Genomic DNA, 25,453 nt, shown 5'->3' on the forward strand with positions numbered 1-25,453 from the left:
TTATTCTCTCTGGCCTCCAAACGAAACGAACCAACTTTTTAATAATTTGGTTGGATTGTTGTGATTTGTGATTGTGAATAAATATAAAAATGTCTCTGCCTGCCAAATTTGTAAATACAGTATTCTTACAATAATAAAAACTGAAAATTTTTTGATAATAATTATAGAGTATTATTAAGTGTATGTGCATTAAGATCAACGTTATGAAGATGGATAAGACCCGAAGTGTTTGAATAAGTTGGAAAAAAATAATAGGAAGATATTTTGTGAATTTAGTGATGTAAAATTTGGATTCAAAATGGCTGATTCTTATTACCAGGTAAAAAATAACTATTTGGGATTGTTTTTACTAAATCTGGGCGTATAACAGGGTTTTTACAGTTGGTTCAGAGTTAAATATCTATATCCGCAGTTTCAAGGATGTACCTCCTTCAGTCACGAGAGGCTAATTATATATTTAATCCATTTATTGCAGGTTATCTTTCATACAAATTGACTAGTTTAGCTAGGGAGAATTGAGAACTCAACTTGTTTATTGAGACACGACCAAGAGAGTTTATTGTAGGCAAACTTTATCAAATTGCATATATTTTTATCTCATGAAAAGTGTTTTTTCCTTCCACAAGTTGTTAAGTTGACATTGATATTTTAGACCAAAAATGGACATGTCCTAGATTTTTTATTTAATTGGTTAATGTGTTGTTAATTCCAGTAATTTAAATAGTTAAATTCAAGTAGTCTATATAGGCATGTACTTTTTGAATCACTTCTGAATTTGACATGTAGTTCTTGAGAATGGTAATTTAATCTCTCTACTTTCTTTTTAAGAGGTCTTTAATTACCTACAATTGCTGGAGCAAGAGACTGAAACAATGCTTGGTAACATTTACTTACATGAAGAAATAATTGTTTATTGTACTGTGAACAAATCAATTGTACATTGTTAAATTTGCAAGTGGTATATTTTAGATATCATTAGAAAATGCATAATTCAATGCATGTGTTGTAAAAGAGAAAACAAATTTGACACTTTCAATTTAAATGTTTTTTAACTGGATAGACCAACGATGGGGAAACTATGGCCCGCAGGCCATCTTGGGCCCACTAAGTGGTAAAATCCGGCCCTTGATGATATGATCTTAAATAAAAATTTAAATGTCTGCCGAAAATTGGCTTCCTGAATTCGAATTTTTTACAACTTTTTTTGCTGTCACACCTAAAGAAATTAAATATTCCGATTCAATTCTCAGATGAGCTTTGGGGCCATTTAAAAGCCTTCACACGCAGCTTAAATTATTTTTTAGATGTACCTATAGAGAAAAATGAACTCATCCATTTCCCCAGTATGGGCAGTATGACACTTGTCTCAGAAGAAAACTTGCAAATCTTAGCTCAACAACTGAAGAAACTGCATGAGGAATTTGAGAAGAGATTTGTAGATTTTAAGGAAAGTGAACCAACCTTCTCATACTTTAATATCAGTATCAATTATGATTTCACTACCTGTATCATAATGAACTTCATTATGATACAGATTTTCATTACAATACAGATTTTTAACCAATCAAATCAAGATATGGCATTTACAATGAAGGGGGCACATGCGCAGTGACCAATAGCGAGTCAAATACATAAGCTTTGAGAGTTCTCAATATGTAAACAAACTGTCTTAATTAAAAAATTAGACAGTTTGTGGTACAAAATTAATAAATTTGAATATATTTTTTGTTGTGAATGATCATAGAAAAAATGTGTGTACAACTTGCATTTAATTATCAATATGAAGCTCGTATTCTATACGAAACTCACTGCTATGCGGCTCATTTTGTATCCGTGATACTCGCTTCATAATGACCATCATTAAATGCTTGTTGCATAATATACTAGGCCATGCCTTATAATGTCAATGTCGATGAAATGCCTGCCAACCTTCGACTTGAACTAATAGAATAGATATGCAATGCAACACCCGTTTGAAGCAACTTTTTCTTAATAGCAGCAAATTGGAATTTTATAAGGCTATATCTAGGATAAAAATCATGCAAAAACAAAAACAGTTCCACATGTCACATATCCCCACAAAGTTTGATTTTGCTCTACCTTCTACTTCACAGCTAACATAAAATTTTAATTTAGTTACCTACGATTGCTTTTGTATTTAAATCGTTAAAAATGAAACAGCTGGTCTGCCATATATTTCTTTAGTAAATATTGGCATGCGAAAGAAAAAGTTTCCTCATCACTGGCATAGACTTTAATAATTCAGCCAGTCGCAATCAGATTATAGTTTATCGATAGCTCAGGGGAGTAATGTGTAGTGTGTGTGTTGAGAAAATGTCTTGTTACTTAGTAAAGTCGACTTCATTGTCTTTACAAAGACACGCTTATTGTATCCGAATGTCTGTGGTCTCTCAGGTCAAAAAATTTTTTACCTTGTAACTGTAATTCCAATTAAAACTATTTTTCTAATCCATCTTTCAATTCCTTGTTAAAACCATAGACTTCTATCTACATCATGAACAATAATACTTTAAACTGAAATTGTATACAATGTTAACACGTTGACGGACAGTGCGTCAAATGTATAAGCAAGTGTTGTGACACTATATGAATTTTGCAAAGTAGAATAGGGAAAATGCTGAATTTATTTTAGTGCGTATAGTTTATGGAAACAATAAGTTTTTTATTTTAAAAATGTTGTCTGTCGACGTTGTCGCATTACAGCAATAGAAATTATGTAGATGTCTATTAGATATGAATCGCGCGTAAGAAAGAAATGTTTATTAATAGCAAGCTGAAAATTTGTTAATTGCTTAACAGTGTCTAGTCGGACAAACCTTGATATATGGGAACACTGGAACAGGGGAAGTTTTAATTGTGGAGCATGATAAACGTGTCGTCCTGACACGTTTATGATTGTAAAAAATAACAAGTTGTTTTTAAGTTTATTTAATAGCCAATCTAATATATGAAAAAATGCTTGTCAAAAATGTTGGGCATTTTAATGAGTCCAACATGTAGAAGTCATTCATTAGTAAAGTTAAACAGTGTTTTTTGATCTCTGCTCGAATTATTGGATTTAAAGTGGTTTAAACTTATCCAAAATTTTCGTTCTTTTTGTGTATTGTTCTTCAAATGCATCTACATTAATTGAAGTAATTAATTTTTTTGTTTTTGTCTGCAAGTCTAATCAACCTTTGATAATATTATTTCATCTATTGTGTATACTCCTTATAAAAAGCTACTAATTAAGCCAAAAAAGTGCCAACTGATAAGAACTTAATTGAGGTGAGAGGTTTATTAGTCCAGGAATATTAGCACCAATCTACTCACATTATATTAGCCCAGTAAAATTGGCATTATGGATGCAAATAAGTGTTCAAAGCAGGCCCGGCCCCAGGGGTGGGCGAACTGGGCGGCTGCCCAGGGCGGCAAATTTTGGGGCGGCAAATTTTAGAGGACAGCCAATTTTTAAAATTGAAGAAATAGCAGCAAAAACGCAACTGTAAAAACGAGAATTAAATAAGTGAAACAACAATTTCAAGCTTCATTCGACGGAAGATAGACAATGTCGCCTTCTTCTTCATCACATAAGAATAGTGGGATCAGAATAGTGAGGGGCGATTCTGATGAAATTTGTCATCACAACAATGGTAATTTTTTAAAGCTTGTTGAGCTTTTTAGAAAACTTGATTCTGTTTTACAAAAGCACATTAGGAGAACAACGAATGGTAGTAACAAGCAGCGTTACTACTTGAGAAAACGTAATCAAAACGAAATTATTCAGCTCCTTCATGACCAAATCAAAATTAAAAACTTTCTGAAATCAGCAAAGTATTATGGCATAATTTTAGATTGTACACTTGATATTCCTGGAATTGAACAGATAACTATTGTTGTACGTTTTGTCGATATAGGTTACTTTTCACAAAGTTTTAAAATTGCATATCTTTGATTTGTGCCTGTACCTGAATCCACAGGTTGTGATTTACAGAAGATATTTTGCAAAAACTGAATGAACTGGGAATACCATTGCAAGATATGAGAGGACAAGAATATGATAATTTGCAAAGATGAAAGGGAAGAACTTGGGAGTTCAAAACAAAATTTTGAAAATGAATCCTAGAGCATTTTTTGTACAATGTTCTAGCCATTCACTTAACTTAGTCGTGAACGATGCTTTTAAAGCCCCTCAGTTTGCAGTTTCTTCCTTTTCCTTGGTGACAAAAATTTACAATTTTTTCTCAGCATCTATTCATCGTTGGGCTATACTGAAAAATCATATTTCTAGCCTACCCCAACATTGAAGAATTTGTCCGAAACTATATGGCATGGGAAAGTAGAATTGATGCAATTACTCACATCAGATACCAAATTGAAGAAATCTACGATGCTCTTGTAGAAATCAGTGTCAATAATAACAACGATAAAATGGTTGCTCATAAGGCAAGCTGTTGTCAAATCAATTCCGTTATTTTACTTTTCTTTGCTCTACGTGGTAATATGGCATGACATTTTACTTCACATCAACGTAGTCAGCAAATCACTGCAGAGTATTGATATGAGAGTGTATCAATTTAAAATCTCATGGAAGTGATTTAAAATTCCAGGGCTATTTGACAGACGCAAAAGAGTTAGAAATCGAGAACCCGAAAATCGGAGGCACAGTAATAGCAAGAAAGAGAAAAGTGAAAAGACAATTTAGCGATGAGGCTGAAGATGAAATTATTGACCTGGATCCAGAGACACGATATACAGTTGATTTCTATTTAAAAATTATAGACACAACCGTTAATGCATTAAGTAACAGATTGCAGCAAATTAAGAGCCATAGTGAAATTTGAAACGACATGAACATAAAATTTTTGAGTTTTTGAGTCTACCAAGGGTGGGGGCGGCGGTCGCCGATCTTGCCCAGGGCAGCAAAATCCCTAGGGCCGGGCCTGGTTCAAAGTGCAATGTAGATATCAGTGATAAATCAGTGGCTTGTGACAGCTGTCATATTATTCTTCATCCGACCGACGGATGTACTGGCTTAAGTGCTTCTGAACTTCGAGCTGCTGTAATCCAGAAGAGAACATTGTTCTACTTTTGTTCTGATTGACGACTGTCATTCAAAAGTGTGCTCAAAATTCTAAGAGAAGTTGAAAACCTGAAGTGCGAAGTCACCTTACTCAAAGCTGAAATCCAGATGCTAAAAGATAAGACGAGTAACTATTCAATAACCGACAACATCATAAACGAGCTACACGAACGCCAAAAAAGGTCAAATAATTTACATATCTTCAATCTCCCAGAACCATCAACTTTAACTGAGGATATTAATCAAATAAAAACACTTTTATCTGGAGCGAGTGAAGGTGTGATAAGTGTCAACAGTAAACATATCTTTTGTTTTGGGAAGAAGAATAAAAACGGACATAGACCAATTAAAGTCATTCTTTCCTCGGCTCACAAAGTGCATTAAATCTTAAGAAACAAAGTTAAATTAGGCCAGGCAAATAAAATATTTTTCCTATCTGATCAAACTCCCTATCAGAAAAAGCAACTTGATTCAGTGAAAAATGAACTTACAGTTTGTCAACAGGCTGGTGAGCAGAATTTAACTATTAAATATTTCAACAATACACCGAAAATCTGTAAAAAAAACTAAAACCGGGCAGCCCTTTACTTTATTACCAAAATGTTAGAGGACTAAGAACTAAACTGTCTGACCTCAGCTGGAATGTCAGCAATTGTGCCTATGATATCATTATCTTAACTGAAACCTGGAACACACCTGAAATTACGGATGCTGAACTTGGGCTTCTCAACTGCAATATCTACAGAACCGACCGCTCTAAGGACTCCAGTGTCTTCAGTAGAGGTGGGGGAGTATTAATTGCCATTAAGAACTCAATTCCTTCTTATCAAATTCAGTCTGATCCTTCGATTGAACAGTTGTTTGTTCTCTTTAATAACAAATCTATAATCGGTACTGTATATTTTCCACCTAAATCTATAGCTACTTTATACCAATTGTACTTTGAACAGCTTATCACTATAAGCGAGCAATACCATAGAGCAAACCTTTTTCTATTGGTGATTTTAATCTTCCATCTGCAGTTTGGGATGTCGATGATTATTGTTCTGTTGCTTCTCCTCAGCCTACAGCTACACAATCCGAAGCTGATTCTATTGAAACTATATCCACTATCTGTGCTTTTTTCAATCTTTTCCAGACCAACGAAATAACCAACGATAGAGGAGTTACGCTTGATCTCATTTTATCTCCATTGGGTATTGATGGCTATCGACACTTTAATTCCAGTGGACACACATCATCATCCGCTTGAATGCAGTTTGCCACTCAAAATCACAAATGATCATTCACCTGTTGAAGAGTATTATTATGACTTTGTTCATGCTGACTATGCAGCAATTAATTTTTCCCTCGAAGCAATTTTAATTGGGATGGTGCACTTCAAGGAATAGAGCTCTCTGACATGGTTTCTGTATTTTACGACATTTTTTATTCCATCATTGATCGTTTTGTTCCGCTAAAAAAAATCTGTGATAAGAAATATCCATGCTGGCACTCCTCTGAGCTGAAGAAGTTGCTTCACGAAAAGAAATCAGCTCACAAGATATAAAAAGAGCACAAGGTGTCCAGAAAGTTATGCAGCATTTAGTAACTTAAGAACTAGATGTAAATTTTCAAACATTCTATTATTAATGACGTTAAATCCTTTTGGAAATTTATAAGTAGTAAAAAGGAAAATAATGCTATACCTAATACAATGACTCTTGGAGATTGTACTGCCTTCAATGGAACTGATATTGCTAATCTTTTTGCTAACCAATTCTCTTCCGTCTATACAAACCAATCCTTACATCCGCATGTAACCCAGATTTCACCTTTGGTTAATGTGTCTAATTATCACATTGAAATTTCAAAAATCTACGAAACACTGTCTGAACTTAATACCAACAAAGGTCCTGGTCCTGATGGAATTCCCCCTACTCTCCTTAAAACATTCAGCTTCATTCTATCGCGCCCACTTTTTATATATATTTAATAAGTCTCTATTAACAGGGGAATTTCCAGACTACTGGAAAAACTCTTATGTCACTCCAATATATAAATCAGGTCGAAATTCGGATATAGGTAACTATCATCCCATTTCTATTCTTAGTGCTATTCCTAAAGTTTTTGAGAGCATTATTTCCGATTATTTATGTTATGACTGCTCGCCAATTATAGGGGCCCAACAATTTGGACTTACATCCAAAAAAATCAGCAGAATTGGGTCTCATAACATTGTTGATTTTTTGACAGATGCTCTTGAGAGGGGTTTATAAGTTGACTCTGTGTATACTGACTTTTCCAAAGCTTTCGACAAAGTTAATCATGAGCTCTTGATTCATAAACTTTATTTATACAGAGTTGATGGCCTTATATTGAAGTGGCTCAAGAGCTATCTTATGCAAAGATCGCGACCTTACATTCTGCCTCTGAAACTAAGGATCTAGGTGTGATCCTTGAGTCAGCCCTTAGCTATAAATCACACATTTCCAGTACAATACAGAAGTCTATGAAGATGCTTGGCTTTATAAAAAGAACCACCAGAGACTTTACTAACATCTCAGCTATTAAATCCCTTTATTTCTCCCTGGTTAGATCTCATTTTGATTACTGTTCCACAATTTGGTCCCTCTATTACTTTACTCATAAACTGAAACTTGAGGCTGTCCAACACAATTTTCTGAGATATACTACCACTAAGATGCATGTATACTACGACTATTCTGCATTAGAGCGCATATTGAACTTACCTCCTCTTGAGGTACGCAGAAAACAAAGAGACTTAATAATTTTATTTAAAATTATCAACGGGCTGTGTAACTGCCCCGAGCTTCTCTCCAAAATATCTCTATTTGTCCCCAGTCGTTCAACTAGGCAGGTGCCAACTTTTTATGTTTCTTTTCATAGATTCAATTATTCTTACAACACATTTATTCCTAGAACTCTTCGATTAGCTAACTCATTAAATAACTTTTAACTATTTAGAATGGGAAATAAGCCACAATATTATTAAAAAATTATTTTTATTAACGTTTCGACGCCCAAATCGGGTGTCGTTGTCAAAATACAAAATACTATTAATATAAACAAAAATGTTGTTGCTTAGTAAAAAAATTCTTCTAATAATTTATTTAATTTGAGGTACGTTATAAAAAGTTAATAAAAATCATTTTTTAATAATATTGTGGCTTATTTCCCATTCTAAATAGTTAAAATTGTAAAAATGCCACAAGAAAATAGCTTCAGAACAACATCATTAAATAACCTCGAAATTTTTAATATATCAGTTTCCCGCTTTAAAAATCATATTTCTTCCCTAACTTTTTAACTTTTTAATACTTTCGGCCAGAGCTTTTGTATTGTGATTAGTGTTACATGACCTGTATGTATTAGATAACTCAAAACTGTTATACCTTGGAACATTTCTGAATTGTAAAATCAATGGGAAAAACAATTTCTGAATTGATTTATGTGTTGTCTTTTGTTTGTAATTGTACTGACCAATATGTTATCTTATAGGTCTGGATCCCGCGTATGAAAAAAAAATTGATTAATAGCAAGCCGAAAATTTGTTAATAGCTTAAGGGGGTCTAGTCGGACAAACTTTGATATATGGGAACACTGGAACAGGGGAAGTTTTAATTGTGGAACAGGTTAAAAATTTGGGACGGTCAGACCACGAAAACAGTACATGTATTTTGTCCGACAGAACAGACTTAAACTCTCCGAACAGAGATTAAACTCTCATGCAAAAATCAGACTGCTATTTATCACCAAATGGGCGTTTTAATGAGTGGAACATGTAGAATATGTCAAATGACAGGAATTATGACAGGTGATAAATAGCAGTCTGATTTTTGCATGAGAGTTTAATCTCTGTTCGGAGAGTTTAAGTCTGTTCTGTCAGACAAAATAAAAATGTGCTGTTTTCATGGTCTGACCGTTCCAAATTTTTAAACTGTTCCACAATTAAAACTGCCCCTGTTCCAGTGTTCCCATATATCAAAGTTTATCCGACTAGACACCCTTAAGCTATTAACAAATTTTCAGCTTGCAATTAATCAACTTTTTTTTCATACGCGGGATCCAGACCTATTATTATTTTTTTCTTTTTTGTAACTGTACTACTCATAGAATTATTTTTTCTCAAACCACTTTGTTGTTATATTATGATAATTTAGAACACTGTAACATTTATATCTGAATAGGGCTTGCCCATAAAAAAATAAATAAATAAATAAACATGTCACATCACAGGAATTATGTAGGTCATAAATAGCAGTCTGATTTTTGCTTGAGAGTTTAATGAAAGGTTAAAAAATAAATTGGAAGTTCTGTCCCACAAAATTAATGGGAATTTTCGTAGACCGACATTCTAAACTTGTAAGATATACACAAAAATGCTGATGATAAATAGCTTTCCGACAAAGAATGACTGTTGTCAAAAAAAAAGGGATAGGTTTCGCAGTCGGACAATTTAAAAAAATAATTTTTTAAATTTCAAAAACGGGTGATTATTCTATGTCAAAAGTACCTACAATCAATTACAATCGATATCTTTTGATTTATCTCAACATCATTTAGATACCTCACTGTAATACATTCTAATTCTAACTAGTAGAGTAGGCAAAGTATGGGCCGCTCTGAGCATCGAGGTGTAACGACCATATTATGGATTGAGTGGTCTAGCCATCTTTGTCTGTCACATGCGTGGGATCGCTTGGATAAAAGAGATAGATAGATCACTGATCGACTTTTTGCTCTGGATTCCCTGTCTACCCTTAATAATATGTCTATGAATACATTGCCATTTAAGATTATTATAGTCCAAGCTATAGATACTAAAAACTGTCACTTTTGACAATAATTCATAATAAATTGCAATCGTAACTTCAAATTTAAACTAATCGATTTATTTTGGCAGCAAATTATTTCTAGCCATGTGACATATTACATTATATATTTCATTTGTAGAAATTTGAGAAAAATTATGATACCTAAACAATTTTCCGACCACGGTACCGCCTGCCTGGCATCCTGTGGATTTGTTATAAGGATCTCTTAACGAATCGGAATAATTTACCTAATGGGGAGAGCATACAGACTGGACTAACAGTACAAATTAAATATGCTGATCAAGGCTGATAGGCCAAGCACTCTGCCACAGTAAAGGGCTCAATGTTAACCAGGTGTTGAAAAACCTTTCTTTTAAAAGTTTTATATCTTGTTTCCTGTTGAATGTCAGGTGGTATACTATTCTAAAATTTAACACACTCATTCAAAGTACTTCTCTCAGAGACAATCTGAGAAGCAGGAAATTCAAACTAAGGCTTCTTGTATTATATTTATGATTTGGAAGCAGGCGATAACATTTTTAAAGAAGAACGTAATACATTCATATTATGTAGAATGTAGATGGTTGACAAAGTGAGTATATTGAGTGATTTGAATTGGCTTCTACAGCATTCTCCTAAGATCACCCGGATTGCCTTTTTTTGGACTATGAAGACAATTGAGCTATCCACTGCAGCACCCCCGAAGATTATTCCATATCGCATAATAGAATAAAATTTGCATAATATGATTCCCTGGGCTAGATAGCTTTTCAATACTCTTAATGAGTAGCAGGCTCTATTTAGTTTTTTGTCGTATTTTGTATTTGTTCCCTTCAATTCAGGGTCTGGTCAATATAAAGACCAAGAAACCTTACTGATCTAGCAGGTTCTGTATTTTGTGATAGAAAATTGACTGTATTTAACACTGGCAATCTCGTGACTGGCTGGTTCTAAAGTAAACAAAAACTGTCTTATCAGTATTAAGCAATAGCCTATTTCCACTGAACCACTGTTCAGCCTTGCTCAGAGTTTGTTCTGTCACATTGAGGAGTGTTTCTAATGTTTTTCCCAGAACAGCACATTTGAATCATCAGCGAAATTTAGGAGGTTTGAGGAAGCACTAACTACCACATTTGGCGTATCATTTATATATAGACCAAAAAGAGAAAAGGCCCCAAGACGCTCCCCTGTGGTGTCTCTAAATTTAAGTTGATCGGTTCAGAGTAAACCTTACATCCCTGTTTCTCCAAGCAAAGTTAAAGTCAGATGACACAGATGTACAGCTGGTTCTAAAAAAAACTGATACGACTCTTAAAGCGTAATTTGTAGAAAATTGAGCAGTGTATTTTCTTCTTCTTCTTCTTTTTGTTTTTGGTCTCTCTGCAAGGCAGTTACCAGCACGATTTATAGGCGATCTTGATGTAGTCTGGCTCTAAGCCATATCAAAATCTCTGACTATGTTCTTGTAAAAAGCTTTTGATGAGGTGTGATATAATGAATATGAGTTTAATTATATCTAATTTATTATATTTTGAAGGATAAACTTATTATTTACATACTGTCACTGTCACTGCCAAATCTTAAAAATTGTCAGATAACTTCAACCTCAAAAAATGGCTGTTTGTTTGTTTATTTTATTATTTGTCTGTCATAATAAATATAATATAATGTCAGACCAATCATACACTGCTCTGCTCAAAATGATCAAATCTTACTAAGAGTCGTATCAGTTTTTTTAGGAACCAGCTGTACCGGGTGATCAGTTAAGGGTAGCGAGCGGCCATATCTCATAAGATATTGGTCGTATAGAATTGAGAAAAAAAAATCATGATAAAAGTCGCCAAGAGAAATTGCTGGAAATTATTTTCGAGTTTGTCAAACGTCCGCTAGAGGGCGTAACAACCAACACATAGTAGAAAAATGCGATTTTCATAGAATTTTGTCTAATGAAAGTTTATCGATGATATCATTTTCATATTAACAGACCATTTCCCTACATTTTTTGTCTAAAACGTTTTGTTCTATCTATCAAAATAAAGCGGTGGGAGAAGTTCAATTGTTTTTTTAAACAAACCAAGATTTCTTCCGTTTCTTTTGACCGATTTTAGCAAACTTAGGCTCATATAAAAGAGCATAATTTGCACTACAAAACGCTTATTTGGTTTTTAATTTTTGACGTTTGCTGTCGCCGCTAGATGGCGTTAACTGAAATGGTAGCAAATTTTTGAGCTTTTTTCAAAAAAAACAAATGTAATGATATATTAATTTTTATATATTTTAAAAGAGGATAAATTTCTCTATAATTTAATGAAAATAATTTATTATCTACCTTTTTTTGAACCGTTGATATTGACCAAAATATAATTTTATTACATTAAAAAATGTCACGCCACTGTTTTTTATCAAAATAAAAATCAGTTTCATAATCTCTTATGAGTTGCTAACAAAAAGAACCTCTTGACTTTTTTTCGTTAGACAAACGGTTTTGGATTGAAAAAATAAGATATGTTTACATGGGGCGCCCATATCTCGAAACATACTAATTTACATATTTGGAAAAAAATCTTAATAAAACTGTCCAACAACAGCAAGAGCAGTAACACTAAAAACAAGAACACAGAACTTTAAAAATAAACGTTAAAACTAAATTAATAATTTTGTCGTAAATGTTCAAAATGTTGTCCGTTATTTTGAATGCACTGGTCCAATCTCTTCTGGGTGGAGTTGACAGCTGCCTCAATTTCCGCTCTTGGTATAATATTTATCGCGTTTTGAATTCGGACTATCATGTCTTCTCGAGTAGTTGGTCGAGTTTTATACACTAAATCCTTTATTCGGCCCCATAGATAAAAATCAAGGCAGGTTAAATCAGGGGACCGTGGTGGCCAGAAAAATAGGCTGCCTCTACCAATCCAACGGTTAGGAAAATGCCTGTTCATAAAATCTTGCACATTTCGAGAATAATGTGCCGGGCATCCGTCTTGTTGAAATCACATGTTTCTTCTTACTTCTAAAGGCACGTTTTCTAAGAGTCCTGGTAAATCGTTCAATAAAAAGTTCAAATACATGTCACCGGTTAGATTGCCATTAAATATGTGCGGACCGATAATAGTACCATTAATAACACCGCACCAGACGTTAACGCTCCATCGACCCTGCTGATAATCTTCACGTAACCAGTGTGGATTAGTGTCCGACCAGTAATGCATGTTATGCAGATTTACCTTGCCATTACTGCTAAACGATGCTTCATCTGTCCATAATATTTGTGACAAAATAAGACGGTTTTCCCTAATGAAGTCTCTAAGCCAGTAGCTGTAATCGAGCCTACGTTCAAAGTCAGTCTCTTTTAAGGATTGATGAATCACGACGTGATACGGATGCATTTTAAAATCCATTAATATTTTTTGCACTGAGCCATAGGATATTCCTAAATATCTGGAGATCTCTCTTATGCTTAAATGGGGGTCTGCATGAATATAAGCCAACACATTTATAATGTTATCTTCTCTTCTTACTCTACGATTTCTTCTCAAAGTTGGAGTTGGTTGCACTTGGCCATGTTGCCTTAAACGTAAGGCTAAACGACGAAAAACCATTCTCGAATGCCGTCTACGGAGGGGATAACGCAGTGCATACTGCCTAGAAGCAATCGCCGCATTTTCAAAACATTGAAAATAAATTCTCAACATATCAAAGGCTTCTTCATTCGTAAAAGGCATGATTTGTTGTAAAAATACTTTTTACATAACATTAAATTAGATGTCAATGGCAGGAACTGTCAAAATAAATATCAGCGTGATTGACAATTTGGTGTTTTCTTTCATTTTATTTTCAGTTTCGTAGATCATGGCCTGCTTCGCTTAAATGCGATGTTAGTTAAGTTTGATTTTTAATTTAATTTATGAAATAATAATAATTATTATTAATAAATTATGAACTAATGCATTCTCTCGCTAATTAAATAATTATTAATGATAAAAATAATAGGTAATAATTTTATTATTGTGAGATGTAATATTTAAAAATAATTTTGAACCTTATAATTATCAGTATGTAAACCTATTTTATTTTTTCAATCCAAAACCGTTTGTCTAACGAAAAAAAGTCAAGAGGTTCTTTTTGTTAGCAACTAATAAGAGATTACAAAACTGATTTTTATTTTGATAAAAAACAGTGGCGTGCCATTTTTTAATGTAATAAAATTATATTTTGGTCAATATCAACGGTTCAAAAAAAGGTAGATAATAAATTATTTTCATTAAATTATAGAGAAATTTGTCCTCTTTTAAAATATATAAAAATTAATATATCATTACATTTGTTTTTTTTTTAAAAACTCAAAAATTTGCTACCATTTCAGTTAACGCCATCTAGCGGCGACAGAAAACGTCAAAAATTAAAAACCAAATAAGAGTTTTGTAGTGCAAATTATGCTCTTTCATATGAGCCTAAGTTTTCTAAAATCGGTCAAAAGAAACGGAAGAAATCTTGGTTTGTTTAAAAAAACAATTGAACTTCCCCCACCGCTTTATTTTGATAGATAGAACAAAACGTTTTAGACAAAAAATGTAGGGAAATGGTCTGTTAATATGAAAATGATATCATCGATAAACTTTCATTGGACAAAATTCTATAAAAATCCCATTTTTCTACTTTGTGTTGGTTGTTACGCCCTCTAGCGGACGTTTGATAAACTCGAAAATAATTTCCAGCAATTTCTCTTGGCGACTTTTACCATGATTTTTTTTTTCTCAATTCTATACGACCAATATCTTATGAGATATGGCCGCTCGCTACCCTTAACTGATCACCCGGTACATATTAAAAAATTGAATCATGTGACCTCATAAGGAATGAGATACTAATTGTATCAGAATAGATCATATTATGGCTCTACTGCTTTTTCACTTATAGTACTGTTTAGTAATGAATTGTAAATTATTGTAATTTTAGTAGTAAGTAACTTGTAAATTATTATTGATAGGAAATTTGTTTAAAAAAAAGCTGACATGTTGAAGGATTCTTAACAACCATGCTTCTAAAATATTATACAAGTGTAAGTCTTGATTTGTGTAAAAATACTACATACATGCAAATGATATTACAATCGATAAAAATATAGATGAATCAGTAATTAAGGTGTAAAGCATTTTGTTTCTCCTGTTATCTTCACTGATTATCATCTTCAAATATTATTATCAGGTTTGAATAATTAACATTATCTCTACTGTATTGAAGGGTAATCCATAAATGTGAATAAATGCAAAAAGTGTTATTCAAGACCTTAAGATTTTTCTATTTCCTACTGTCAAAGTTTTTTTAATGGGGAAAAATGTGGAGGTGTAGTACACATTTCAGCAGTGATGATGACGAAAGTGAAGTTAGTGTTTAAATATTTTCTAGAAGTGATTAAATGTAGTAGCTAGCGATTAAAAAATGATAAAATATTTGTAGGTATTATGATATCTGATTGAGGGATTTATGGCCAAATAATACTGTTTTGGTTTATTGTGCTTTTTTTTATCTGTTAAGACTGTTTAAATACAATTATTTTTTAAAGTTACATTTAAGTAATCAGCCTGGACTTATGAAATGTACAAGTAAGGTATTTAAATAAGTCAATGTAATATTGAAGTAAAGACTTCTGTCTTTAAAATTTATCCAAAAGATAATGGAAAATCACAAAACGTTTTCGGTCTAAACTGACCATCTTCAGTGTAAATAAGTAAACCACTTAATTTTGAAGCAAAGGGTTAAATTTTGACAAAAATTTGAAAATGTTGTTACTTACGTCCAGTGTAAATGTATTTGAAACTAACTACGGTAGAAAGTGTGCAAACCTTTCAATTACATTGTTAGCATATATAATATTACAAATAATGCGACATTAAGTCAATGTATTAAGATATTGATAAACCATGTGGATGTATTTCATCCTTGCTCGAATGAGGCACATAGTGCTTAGGTGAGAGGCAACGTCCAACTAATTTAAAATGATAGGTGACAACGAGGTATGACAAGATCTTCACAAAAGGTGGTTTTTAGTAAATTGACAGGATATCTGTATCATCTGAAAAAAATTGTATCATAAAGATTACAGTTAATGTTCATTCGATATTAAGAGTAAACAGTAGCGATCAACAGGTAGCAACAAAATATAACTTCGGGAGATAGTATCATAAACTTTGGCAACAGTGGTAATCTTTGACATTATCTAAGATTAATATTTTGACAATATCATAGTCGCGCTAAATGGAAGTAATAGAAAACGATTTTATTATTAATAAATAGATATTTATAAAAATAAACCAAAATGGGTGAAAATTTTATGTTAAGATAGGTATTTAGAAAGGTATTTGCATGAAATATCTAATAATAAAACAATAATAAATAATCATTTTTTGTTGTGAAGCGAAACAAATTTCGATTTTTGCATAATTTTGGCACGGTTTTTAATGGACTGTTTCTTGGAAGGTTTCATCACTTTATTTTTCGTTTGATTTACTTTTTCCATTTTGTTAAACTATTGATAATATTTTTAGAATAAAAAATCCTCCTAAAACTTTATATACTCGCATTAGAATTCGAAATATTTTTACGTAAAATATACTTTCCTACCTACATATAACTAAAACTCACAATTAACAACAATCTATTCTTTCAAAGAGGCCAACAACTTATATGGCCAAGAGGCCATATATAATAAATTAACTAACACCACTTTCCTATGAAACAACAAAAACGAATTCTTAAATTAACACACTACTGCACTGAACAGATATCGATAAAGATGGCAGAACAGATTAGAGAAAATCTGACGCAGGTTTGTCAAAATGACAGTGATAATTTCTCTATGTTGCCTAATTAGTTATTTAGTTATAATATGTTCGATTTCTTGTTAGAAATAAAAAATTTTAGTAGTTCCAAGATTGCACAAAATCTAGGCATGGGATAAAAAAGTTTATTTGAAGAAAGTTTTTTTTTTTTTCTTCTTAATGGCGGTACAGGCTCTTTTTTTCAATATTTTATTTAGTTGTAGAGTAATTTCCACGTACTAACATATTTTCGAAATTGGGCTCTCGTGCCAAATATCTCGAAAAATATTCAAAATTAGAGCCGCAATCTTGGAACGTGTTTGTTGCTACCTGTTGATCGCTACTGTAGCCTCTTAATATATTGATATTGTGTTAAATAAATTAAGATAGGTAAATTAAAGATAATAAAAAGGTTAATGTTTGAATTGGTTCTAAATTAATGCAATTTGGAAAGCAAAATTTTGCACTGCAGCGATGGCGTCATTAAATTAGCTCGAATATTAAGGGGCTATCCTAGTGTAAAAGTACGAAATTCTTATACTTTTTTTGGGAATTTCTAAAATAAAAAGTACTGTACCAATTGTTTTCAAAATTTGCATGAACATTTACTATAAAAAGAAGTATATGTAAAACAATTTTCATAAAAAATATTGAAAATTAAACGATTTATGCGCCATCTACTGGCACCGTGAAAATAAAAACATGGCTGTATCAAAGTTACCCTTTTGTGGCGCGTTTTACTTCAAATTTAGCAAATATTATGGAAAAAATCTTTCAAAATAGATCTAGAATTTTATTTTCCAACAAAATGAAAATACATTTTCGCGCCACGTAATATTCATATCAGCTCTTTTGTAGCTGGAATATTCTATGCGCCACTCATTTTTACGGCGTTTAGCGGTTTTTTTATTCTTGTATATATATATATATATATATATATATATATATATATATATATATATATATATATATATATATATATATACCGGTATTTTAGGCGTCAACGCCCTTCCGGTAGGGATCTATGGGAGAGTATCACCGAGCCGCAAGCCCTTATCCCTTGACGTACTGCAGTACTGCTCCCTCATAGGCCGACCAGACGCCCGCATATTCCAGTCTAAGCGCCAGATTCATATTTAGAATTTTATACTGACACGTTAGCCTTTTTTTTTCGATGGCCTGGCTGGGCTTGAACTCGCATTCCTCACGGCGCGCGGCGAAGTGAAGTGCGAGTCAGCCGCTAGTCGCACTGAGCTATCCGATCGACTTATACGATACTTACCAATAAAATAAACATAATCCTCCTTCAAGACCAAGGTATGTGTCAAATTAAAACCCTCAATTAGGTTAACAATTTGCGTGTATCCAATTTTGTTGCTCCCGAGATAATCGAAGAAAACCACTAAGCTCACTAATCTAAAAAAAAAATAATTATATATAACTTTGTATTCATTTACTATTTACTTGTCAATTCCATAAGAAAGTTCTTTCAGAAAAAAATTTTGCTAACTTTTTTAAAATAAAAACAGTTAAAATGGGCTTTTGAAGGTATTTTCTTTCAATTTTTGATATACTTTGGAGTATAACTTAAAATAGATACTCATAGTAATTAAAAACAAATCTCTTATCTATTAGAAGCAAGCTGAATGCATGCATTGTAGGTACTGTTTTTTACGTTAGAGAGCTAGTTAACTAGCCATCACAACAAGCCAAATTGGAGGATTCTCATTTCTTATTTCTAGAGGAACTTGTTTTTGAACCTGTTACTGGTGCTTGATTTGTACATGGTTCTACTTCCAAATTTAGGCATTTCTGCTCCAATCAAGCCAGGTGGCCACAGCAAATTTAAATTCTTTCGAATACATTCCCGTACCAGTTGTTGAGTGTTTGAAAATTAAATATGAGTTTAGTAATGTTAGGTCAAAAAAATGAAAAAAAAAAAAAACTTAAATTAGTAAATCGTAAGCGTCATTACTTGTTATTTTACTCAAATCAAGACGTCTGTTCATTTTGAAATTCTGTAACAAAACATACCTATTAGTTACCGATTGACGTAGTGAAACCTATTGAAACCTCCAATCAAAATATCAAAATTCACTTAGTTATCTACGCAGTTCATAAAGGCCCAATACGGTACCACATAAATACATCTATTTATCAACAAATTAACATAATACATACCTTTTATCAGTAGAAGAATGTTCTTTATTTATTGACAACAATAAATAACCTCACTTTCATTCAGTTACGAGCGCGCCAAACGTATGATGTACACTATGTACAGGTGGTTTCACCATAGAGCCACTAAACGGTTAAGAGTTAAGCAAAGCCCACAAATGCTCCCCAGGGTCGGAGAATGAGATAAGGCCACTCCAGAACAGTGATATCTTATGTTTCAAGGAAGTCTGTAGACACTGCTAGAATGTAAAGGTGAAAACTGTCATGCATGAAAATATGAAATGTTCTCCCTTTGCACCTCTCGAGAACCTAATTACAGGTTCTACAAAAAAATCAATACACCTGCGAGCTGGTAAAGTTAGTTGGATTGAGATTAAAGGAGTTTTTTCACCGTCCAAATGGCTTCCCAAAACAGGACACTCTCCTTTTCACAGTTTTTGTTCTTACTTGTGTTCCTCGGCTTCCAAGTGCACGAATTCGTCGGTCATCTGATTTTACACAAATCATGGTCGTCTGAAAACGGCACATTTTGCACATTTCCAATGCTCTAGTTTTGGTGTTGAAGACACCAATTTAGGATAACTCCTGGCTAGGGCTGCCTGGATAACTCTGAAACCCGTAACTGTCTTCTGCTGTATAGTCAGTTTTGGACACGAAGTCTTTTTCGTATCGTTTCAACTGAAACACATGTAGCTTCCAAAAGCTGCCTTTGGAGCTGAGGGTGAGAAATTTTTGGGCCTCTTCTAACTCTCTGACAATTAAGTGATTGTGGCAAGTGGTTGATATTTTTGGCCACTTTGTCTTCGTATCTTCTTAAGCGTTCCTGATACCTTGCATAGTTGTTTGACACAATGCCCTGTGTTACACCTACCACTGATATGCCCCTCTGAGACATTTCTTGCCCTATGACCAATAATATATCCCCTTTGCGCGTCTGTATTTCCACATAAGGCAGATTTTTGTTTTAGAATGCAAAAGTTAGTTTAGTTATTTTAGTTCAATTTACAACTAAAGCAAATAATACACGTTAGTCCTGTCGCCAGGGGGGGGGGTACAACGGCCTCCTTTATTCAGATGGACTTACCCAAGTTTTTTTTTATATATTTTGACCCGTAGAACACGAAGTTTTTGGGTAACAGTTGATCCGGAGGTCGATTTGTTATAAACAAAGAACTCGAGGAATTACATAACAGCGATTTCTCGCAAAACAAAACAGTTTCTTGTATTTTTTGGGTCATTCTAAGCAAAAAATGTTCTTACAAGTTTTTTCGTAGGATGCATAGTTTTCGAGATAAACGCGGTTGAACAATCTAAAAATTGCAATTTTTGAACCCGAATAACTTTTGATTAAAAAAAAATAGCAATTCTGCTTACCGCATTTGAAAGTTCAAGTCAAATTATATCGGTTTTAAGTATTTGCATTGCTAAAAATTTATTTTTTTATTGTTAAACAAAGCTATAAACACATAGTGTTTGAGTGATGTTTTCAATGATCTCTCATTTAAAATCGAACGGGTAGGTAGAGTAGGTACAAGTGCAAACGAGGCAATTTCTACTAGTCGAGGCATTGAAGGATTGAAGTGTCGATTTTTTTGCAGTAAGACGGATTTTAATGTGGATTGGTGCGTTGGATTCGTGAGAATGTCAGGAAATTTTGTGAACTAATGTAATGAATAGGAAATCTCAAATTGCATTTGTGCATAAGAAAAATTCATTTCAAAAATGCATTTCGGTAAATAGTGGGAAAAATTGACTCAATTTTCTTACTGGGGGGTTTTTGGGGTCGCTGAAAACGAATATGAGGTCGGCGAGAGTGTGCAAACTACCTGGTTGTTGCAGCGGGTGTAATAAACGTCTTCCTCTGGAGTATTATCGTAATTTGTTAAATAATTGGCCCAAACTTGTAACTCGGGGGGTTTTTGGGGTCGCTGAAAATGAATATGAGGTCGGAGAGAGTGTGCAAAGTACCTGGTGCCTGCATCGGGTGTAATAAACGTCTTCCTCTGGAGTATTATGGTAATTTATCATATAATTAGTTTAAACTCGTTACTCGGGGGTTTTTGGGGTAATCTATTTTCTTCGACGTAACTATAGTGATCGAAAAGGGTGGTGTTTTTATTATAAATAAACATAAATTTTTATTATTACAATATATTTATGTTTAAAAAAGTTCATTATACAAAATTTATCGTAATTTATCTTTAAAATTCATTTTCTTCATCATTATCATCTTCTTCTTCATTATTGCCTTCCTCTTTCGAGTCCAATGCAATATTTGTGCAATCAGAACCTGCCCAATTTTTGCAGGCTAAATTACAAACTAACCCATGCTTCCTGCACCCGCATGAGTTGTCGCAGTCTGACTTACAACTACAGAATATTAAATTTAAAATGTTTGGAGGACCAGGTGGCTGAGTCATTCTAACTGGAATTAATACAATATTTTGTAATTCGCATCCCCAATCAGTTGGGTTCATGTTACTGTCCTCTCTATGCAGCCAAATTTGTGTTTGTAAATATACCCTTTTTAAATGCTGGTTAACTGCATCAACAGATGAAAGAATTTTTCCAATGACAATCTTTTTATTTTTGGCAATAGCCATTAAGTACATTCTGTACCTAGTAATTTTCTCTCAAGGCAAAACTATATCATCCACTTGCGCCTTAATTCAAACTGCTTTAAATGATATGAAATTAGAATTTAGTCGTTGCGATATTTATTTTCAGTGACCCCAAAGACCCCCGAGTAACAAGTTGGGACCAATTATTTAACAAATTACCATAATAGTCCAGAGGAAGACGTTTATTACACCTGCTGCAGGCACCAGGTAGTTTGCACACTCTAGCCGACCTCATATTCATTTTAAGCGACCCAAAACCCCCGAGTAATGAGTTTAAGCCAATTAGATGATACATTACCACATTACTCCAGAGGAAGACGTTTATTACACCCACTGCAGGCACCAGGTAGTTTGCACACTCTCGCCGACCTGCAGGCACCAAGTAGTTTGCACTCTCGCCGACCTCATATTCATTTTCAGCGACCCCAAAAACCCCCGAGTAATGAGTTTAAGCCAATTATATGATAAATTACCACAATACTCCAGAGGAAGACGTTTATTACACCCGCTGCAGGCACCAGGTAGTTTGCACACTCTCGCCGACCTCATATTCATTTTCAGCGACCACAAAAACCCCCGAGTAATGAGTTTCAGCCAATTATATGATAAATTACCACAATACTCCAGAGAAAGACGTTTATTACACCCGCTGCAGGCACCAGGTAGTTTGCACACTCCTCTCGGCGACCTCATATTCGAAAATTGAGTAAATTTTTCCCACTATTTACCGAAATGCATTTTTCTTATGCACAAATGCAATTTGAGATTTCTTATTCATTACATTAGTTCACAAAATTTCCTGACATTGTCACGAATCCAACGCACCAAACTGCATTAAAATCCGTCTCACTGCTTCAAAAATCGACAGTAAGGCCTTTTTTGTGCTTCAATGCCTCGACTATACGTAACATGCGTTAAAACTCATGCATTGTTCACGGGAAACACTATGTGTTTATAGCTTTGTTTAACAATAAAAAAAAATTTTTAGCAATGCTAATAATCAAAACCGATATAACGTGACTTGAATTTTCAAATACGGTAAGCAGAATAGCTATTTTCTTTTTTAATCAAAAGATATTTGGGTTCAAAAATTGCAATTTTTCGATTTTTTTTAAGTTCAACCACGTTTATCTCGAAAACTATGCATTCTACGAAAAAACAGTTAGAACATTTTTTGCTTAGAATGATCCAAAAAATACAAAAAAATGTTTTGTTTTGCGAGAAATCGCTGTTATAATTCCTCAAGTTCTTTGTTTATAACAATCTTATCGACATCCGAATCAACTGTTACCCAAAAAATTCGTGTTCTACGGGTCAAAATACATAAAAATACTTGGGTAAGTCCATCTGAATAAAGGAGGCCGTTGTAACCCCCCTGGCGACAGGACTACGTACCGAGTTGTATCATCTGATTGTTTTATCGTTTTGTTTATTTTCAATAAAAAACTTTACTCTTCGCAACAATGACTAGATTTTTTAAAAATAAATAAATATTGGTTTGAAATACGTGATGAATTCATGCTTGGTTGTGTGTATATGCCTAATAAAACTATGCAAGTAAGGCATCAAAATAATGACTTGAAATAATGCAAGAACTAATACAATATGGTTTGTGGTTTGTAAACTAATACATATCCACATGCAAAAAAACTACTAAAATAAGATTCTTGGCAAATAAATGTGTAGTAAATTCGGTCCACGAGTTAATTTTAAACATCGATATTCAATTGATATCAAGTAATATCAAGTGAGCCAAAAGGTGTAGGTAGACGCTTTGTTTAATCAATTAAAATAGGTATTCAAAAGTAATTGTGATTTTGAAGTGTAAAAACAATGAAAAAAGTAACGTATTAATTTTATTTATAGTCAGTTCCTCGTTGCCTATTGCGTTTTTAGTTATTTGGGTGAAATATTTTGTTAAAAATTTGTGTACAAATTGATATGAGTCATTGTTGTGTCGTCATTTTTTGAATAGCTGAGTTTATAGCTCTAGTTTAAAATTAAAGTAGTAATTCACGGAAAAGTTTTTCAGATGTGAAACATATTCCAAAGATATTTTATTCCATCGATTATACCAGAAGAGTGCAAAAACTTTATAGCCAGACAGGGTGAGTTGTAAAGAATGGGCGAAATTGTAACAGCTTGCATACATATTCTGGGATTAGAATATTCTACATTTTCTGATTCGTATTCGCCACTTCTTTTATCCATCGGTAGATCACCTTGCAGACGACTCTCTAATATTGGTCTGATGCTCGGTCTGATGACTGTTTTGTAAATTCTGCCTTTCATTTATTTTCCGATATTTTTATTTCTCCATATTTTATTCAGGCAACCTGCGGCTCTGTTTGCTTTATCCACCTGATCTTCCACTTCTGTTTCGAGTTTTCCGTAGCTAGATAGTGTGATGCCTAGATATTGAAACTCCATCACTTTTGTTCTATTTCCAGCTGTAATTTACATATTAGTAGATTTGCTGTTATGTCTTTTTTGGGGAAATTAACATGATTAATTTTCTGACGGCTCTATATTAAGCTACAAACTACAGGGCCATAAAACTACTTAGTCACACCATGAAAATATGGGAAAGAGTACATAATTGATAGATGGATACGTGAAGAAACCGAAATATCCGATAATCAATTTGGCTTTATGCAGGGCAGATCAACCACATAAAATATGCAATTTTCTTTATAAGGCAGTTGATGGAAAGATGCAGGAAAAGAAACAAACGCTCCTTCATTGATCTTGAGAAAGCATATGTTAGAGTTCCTCGAGAGATTCTGTGGTAGGCACTAAATAGAAGTCCCCCGTGAATATGTAAAGATTGTGAGAGATATGTATGAGGGAGTTATTTAGCTAGCCTGCCTCCATCACCTTTAGTAAATAAGTAATTAAAATCATCCATTACAATCCCACATTAATTTGTAACATACCAAGATCTTACTGTTGGTTGGCCATATAGTTTTTGTCTTTTACGGTTCAGCGCCTTGCAATTAGGGTTGGATGGATGAAATGGAAGGAAGCGAGTGCTGTGTCGTGTGATAGAAAAATTCCAATGAAGCTGAAGGCAAAATTCTATAAAACAGACATACGACCGGCTATGATGTACGGAACTGAATGACGAGCAGTTAAAAAGAAAGAGGAACAGCGAATGCATGTGGCGAAAATGAGAATGCGTAGATGGATGAGTGGAGTGTCAAAGAAGGATAAAATTAGAAATTAGTATATTAGGGAAGTCTAGGTGTGGCACTAATTGATGCCAAAATGAGAGAGCATAGGTTGAGATGGTTTGGTCATGTTCAACGTCGAGACGTTAATCACCCAATTCGAAGAATTGCTGAACTGCGAGTTATTGAAGAAGCAGAGGAGAAGAAGACCTGGGAGACGCTTAGACAGGACAAGTCAGTAAAGGGGATTGATGTTGATATGACAAGATAGAAACTTATGGAGAAATGCAATTAGGGAAGCCGACCCCTCATAGGGCTATGATATGTGCAGTTGCAGCATACGTTGTAAACCAGGTGTTTAGTATAATTAGACCGGGCAATATCGTCGCCCCCGCTAGCGAAATTATTCCGATTCGATTTTTTTGCACAAACTTACTCAAAAAGAGGTCCTTATAATATATTCACAGGGTGCCGGCCGGTGCCGTGGTCGAAAAATTGTTTAAACAATTTTTTTTAAACAAATTCACAAAAATAATTTTTTCATTTCGAACAAATTTTTTTTAGATAAATTGGCTTATTCTGAGCAAAAAAGGTCTCCTGTCATTTTTTTCTAAAATTGATTGTTGTCGAGTTATATGCGATTAAAAATTTGAAAAATGCGAAAATGGCCATTTTCAAGGCTTAATAACTCGAGTAAACATTGTTATTATGAAATTCAAAAAGTGACCAAATCAAGTTTCAAACCCCTTCTTCAAGGTTCTGAAGA

The 25,453-nt window shown here is 33.6% G+C and overlaps 1 protein-coding gene across 9 annotated transcripts in view; it reads left to right on the top strand.

Moving 5' to 3' along the window:
• Positions 1 to 25,453, top strand: part of LOC126890378 (serine/threonine-protein kinase N) — a 176,817-nt gene continuing 151,364 nt past the window's right edge. For 6 of the 9 annotated variants that reach the window (XM_050659253.1, XM_050659257.1, XM_050659255.1 and 3 more), the window contains exon 1: positions 15,132 to 15,283. In XM_050659253.1, the coding sequence (XP_050515210.1) occupies positions 15,236 to 15,283 (48 nt within the window). In that variant the 5' untranslated portion in view covers positions 15,132 to 15,235. Of the gene's footprint in view, positions 320 to 15,131; positions 15,284 to 23,335; positions 23,360 to 23,609; positions 23,626 to 25,453 lie in introns of those variants that run through there. The other 3 variants (XM_050659254.1, XM_050659256.1, XM_050659261.1) reach the window with 3 other exon arrangements.

Source organism: Diabrotica virgifera, chromosome 8, assembly GCF_917563875.1.
Source record: "Diabrotica virgifera virgifera chromosome 8, PGI_DIABVI_V3a".
Lineage (NCBI taxonomy): Eukaryota > Metazoa > Arthropoda > Insecta > Coleoptera > Chrysomelidae > Diabrotica > Diabrotica virgifera.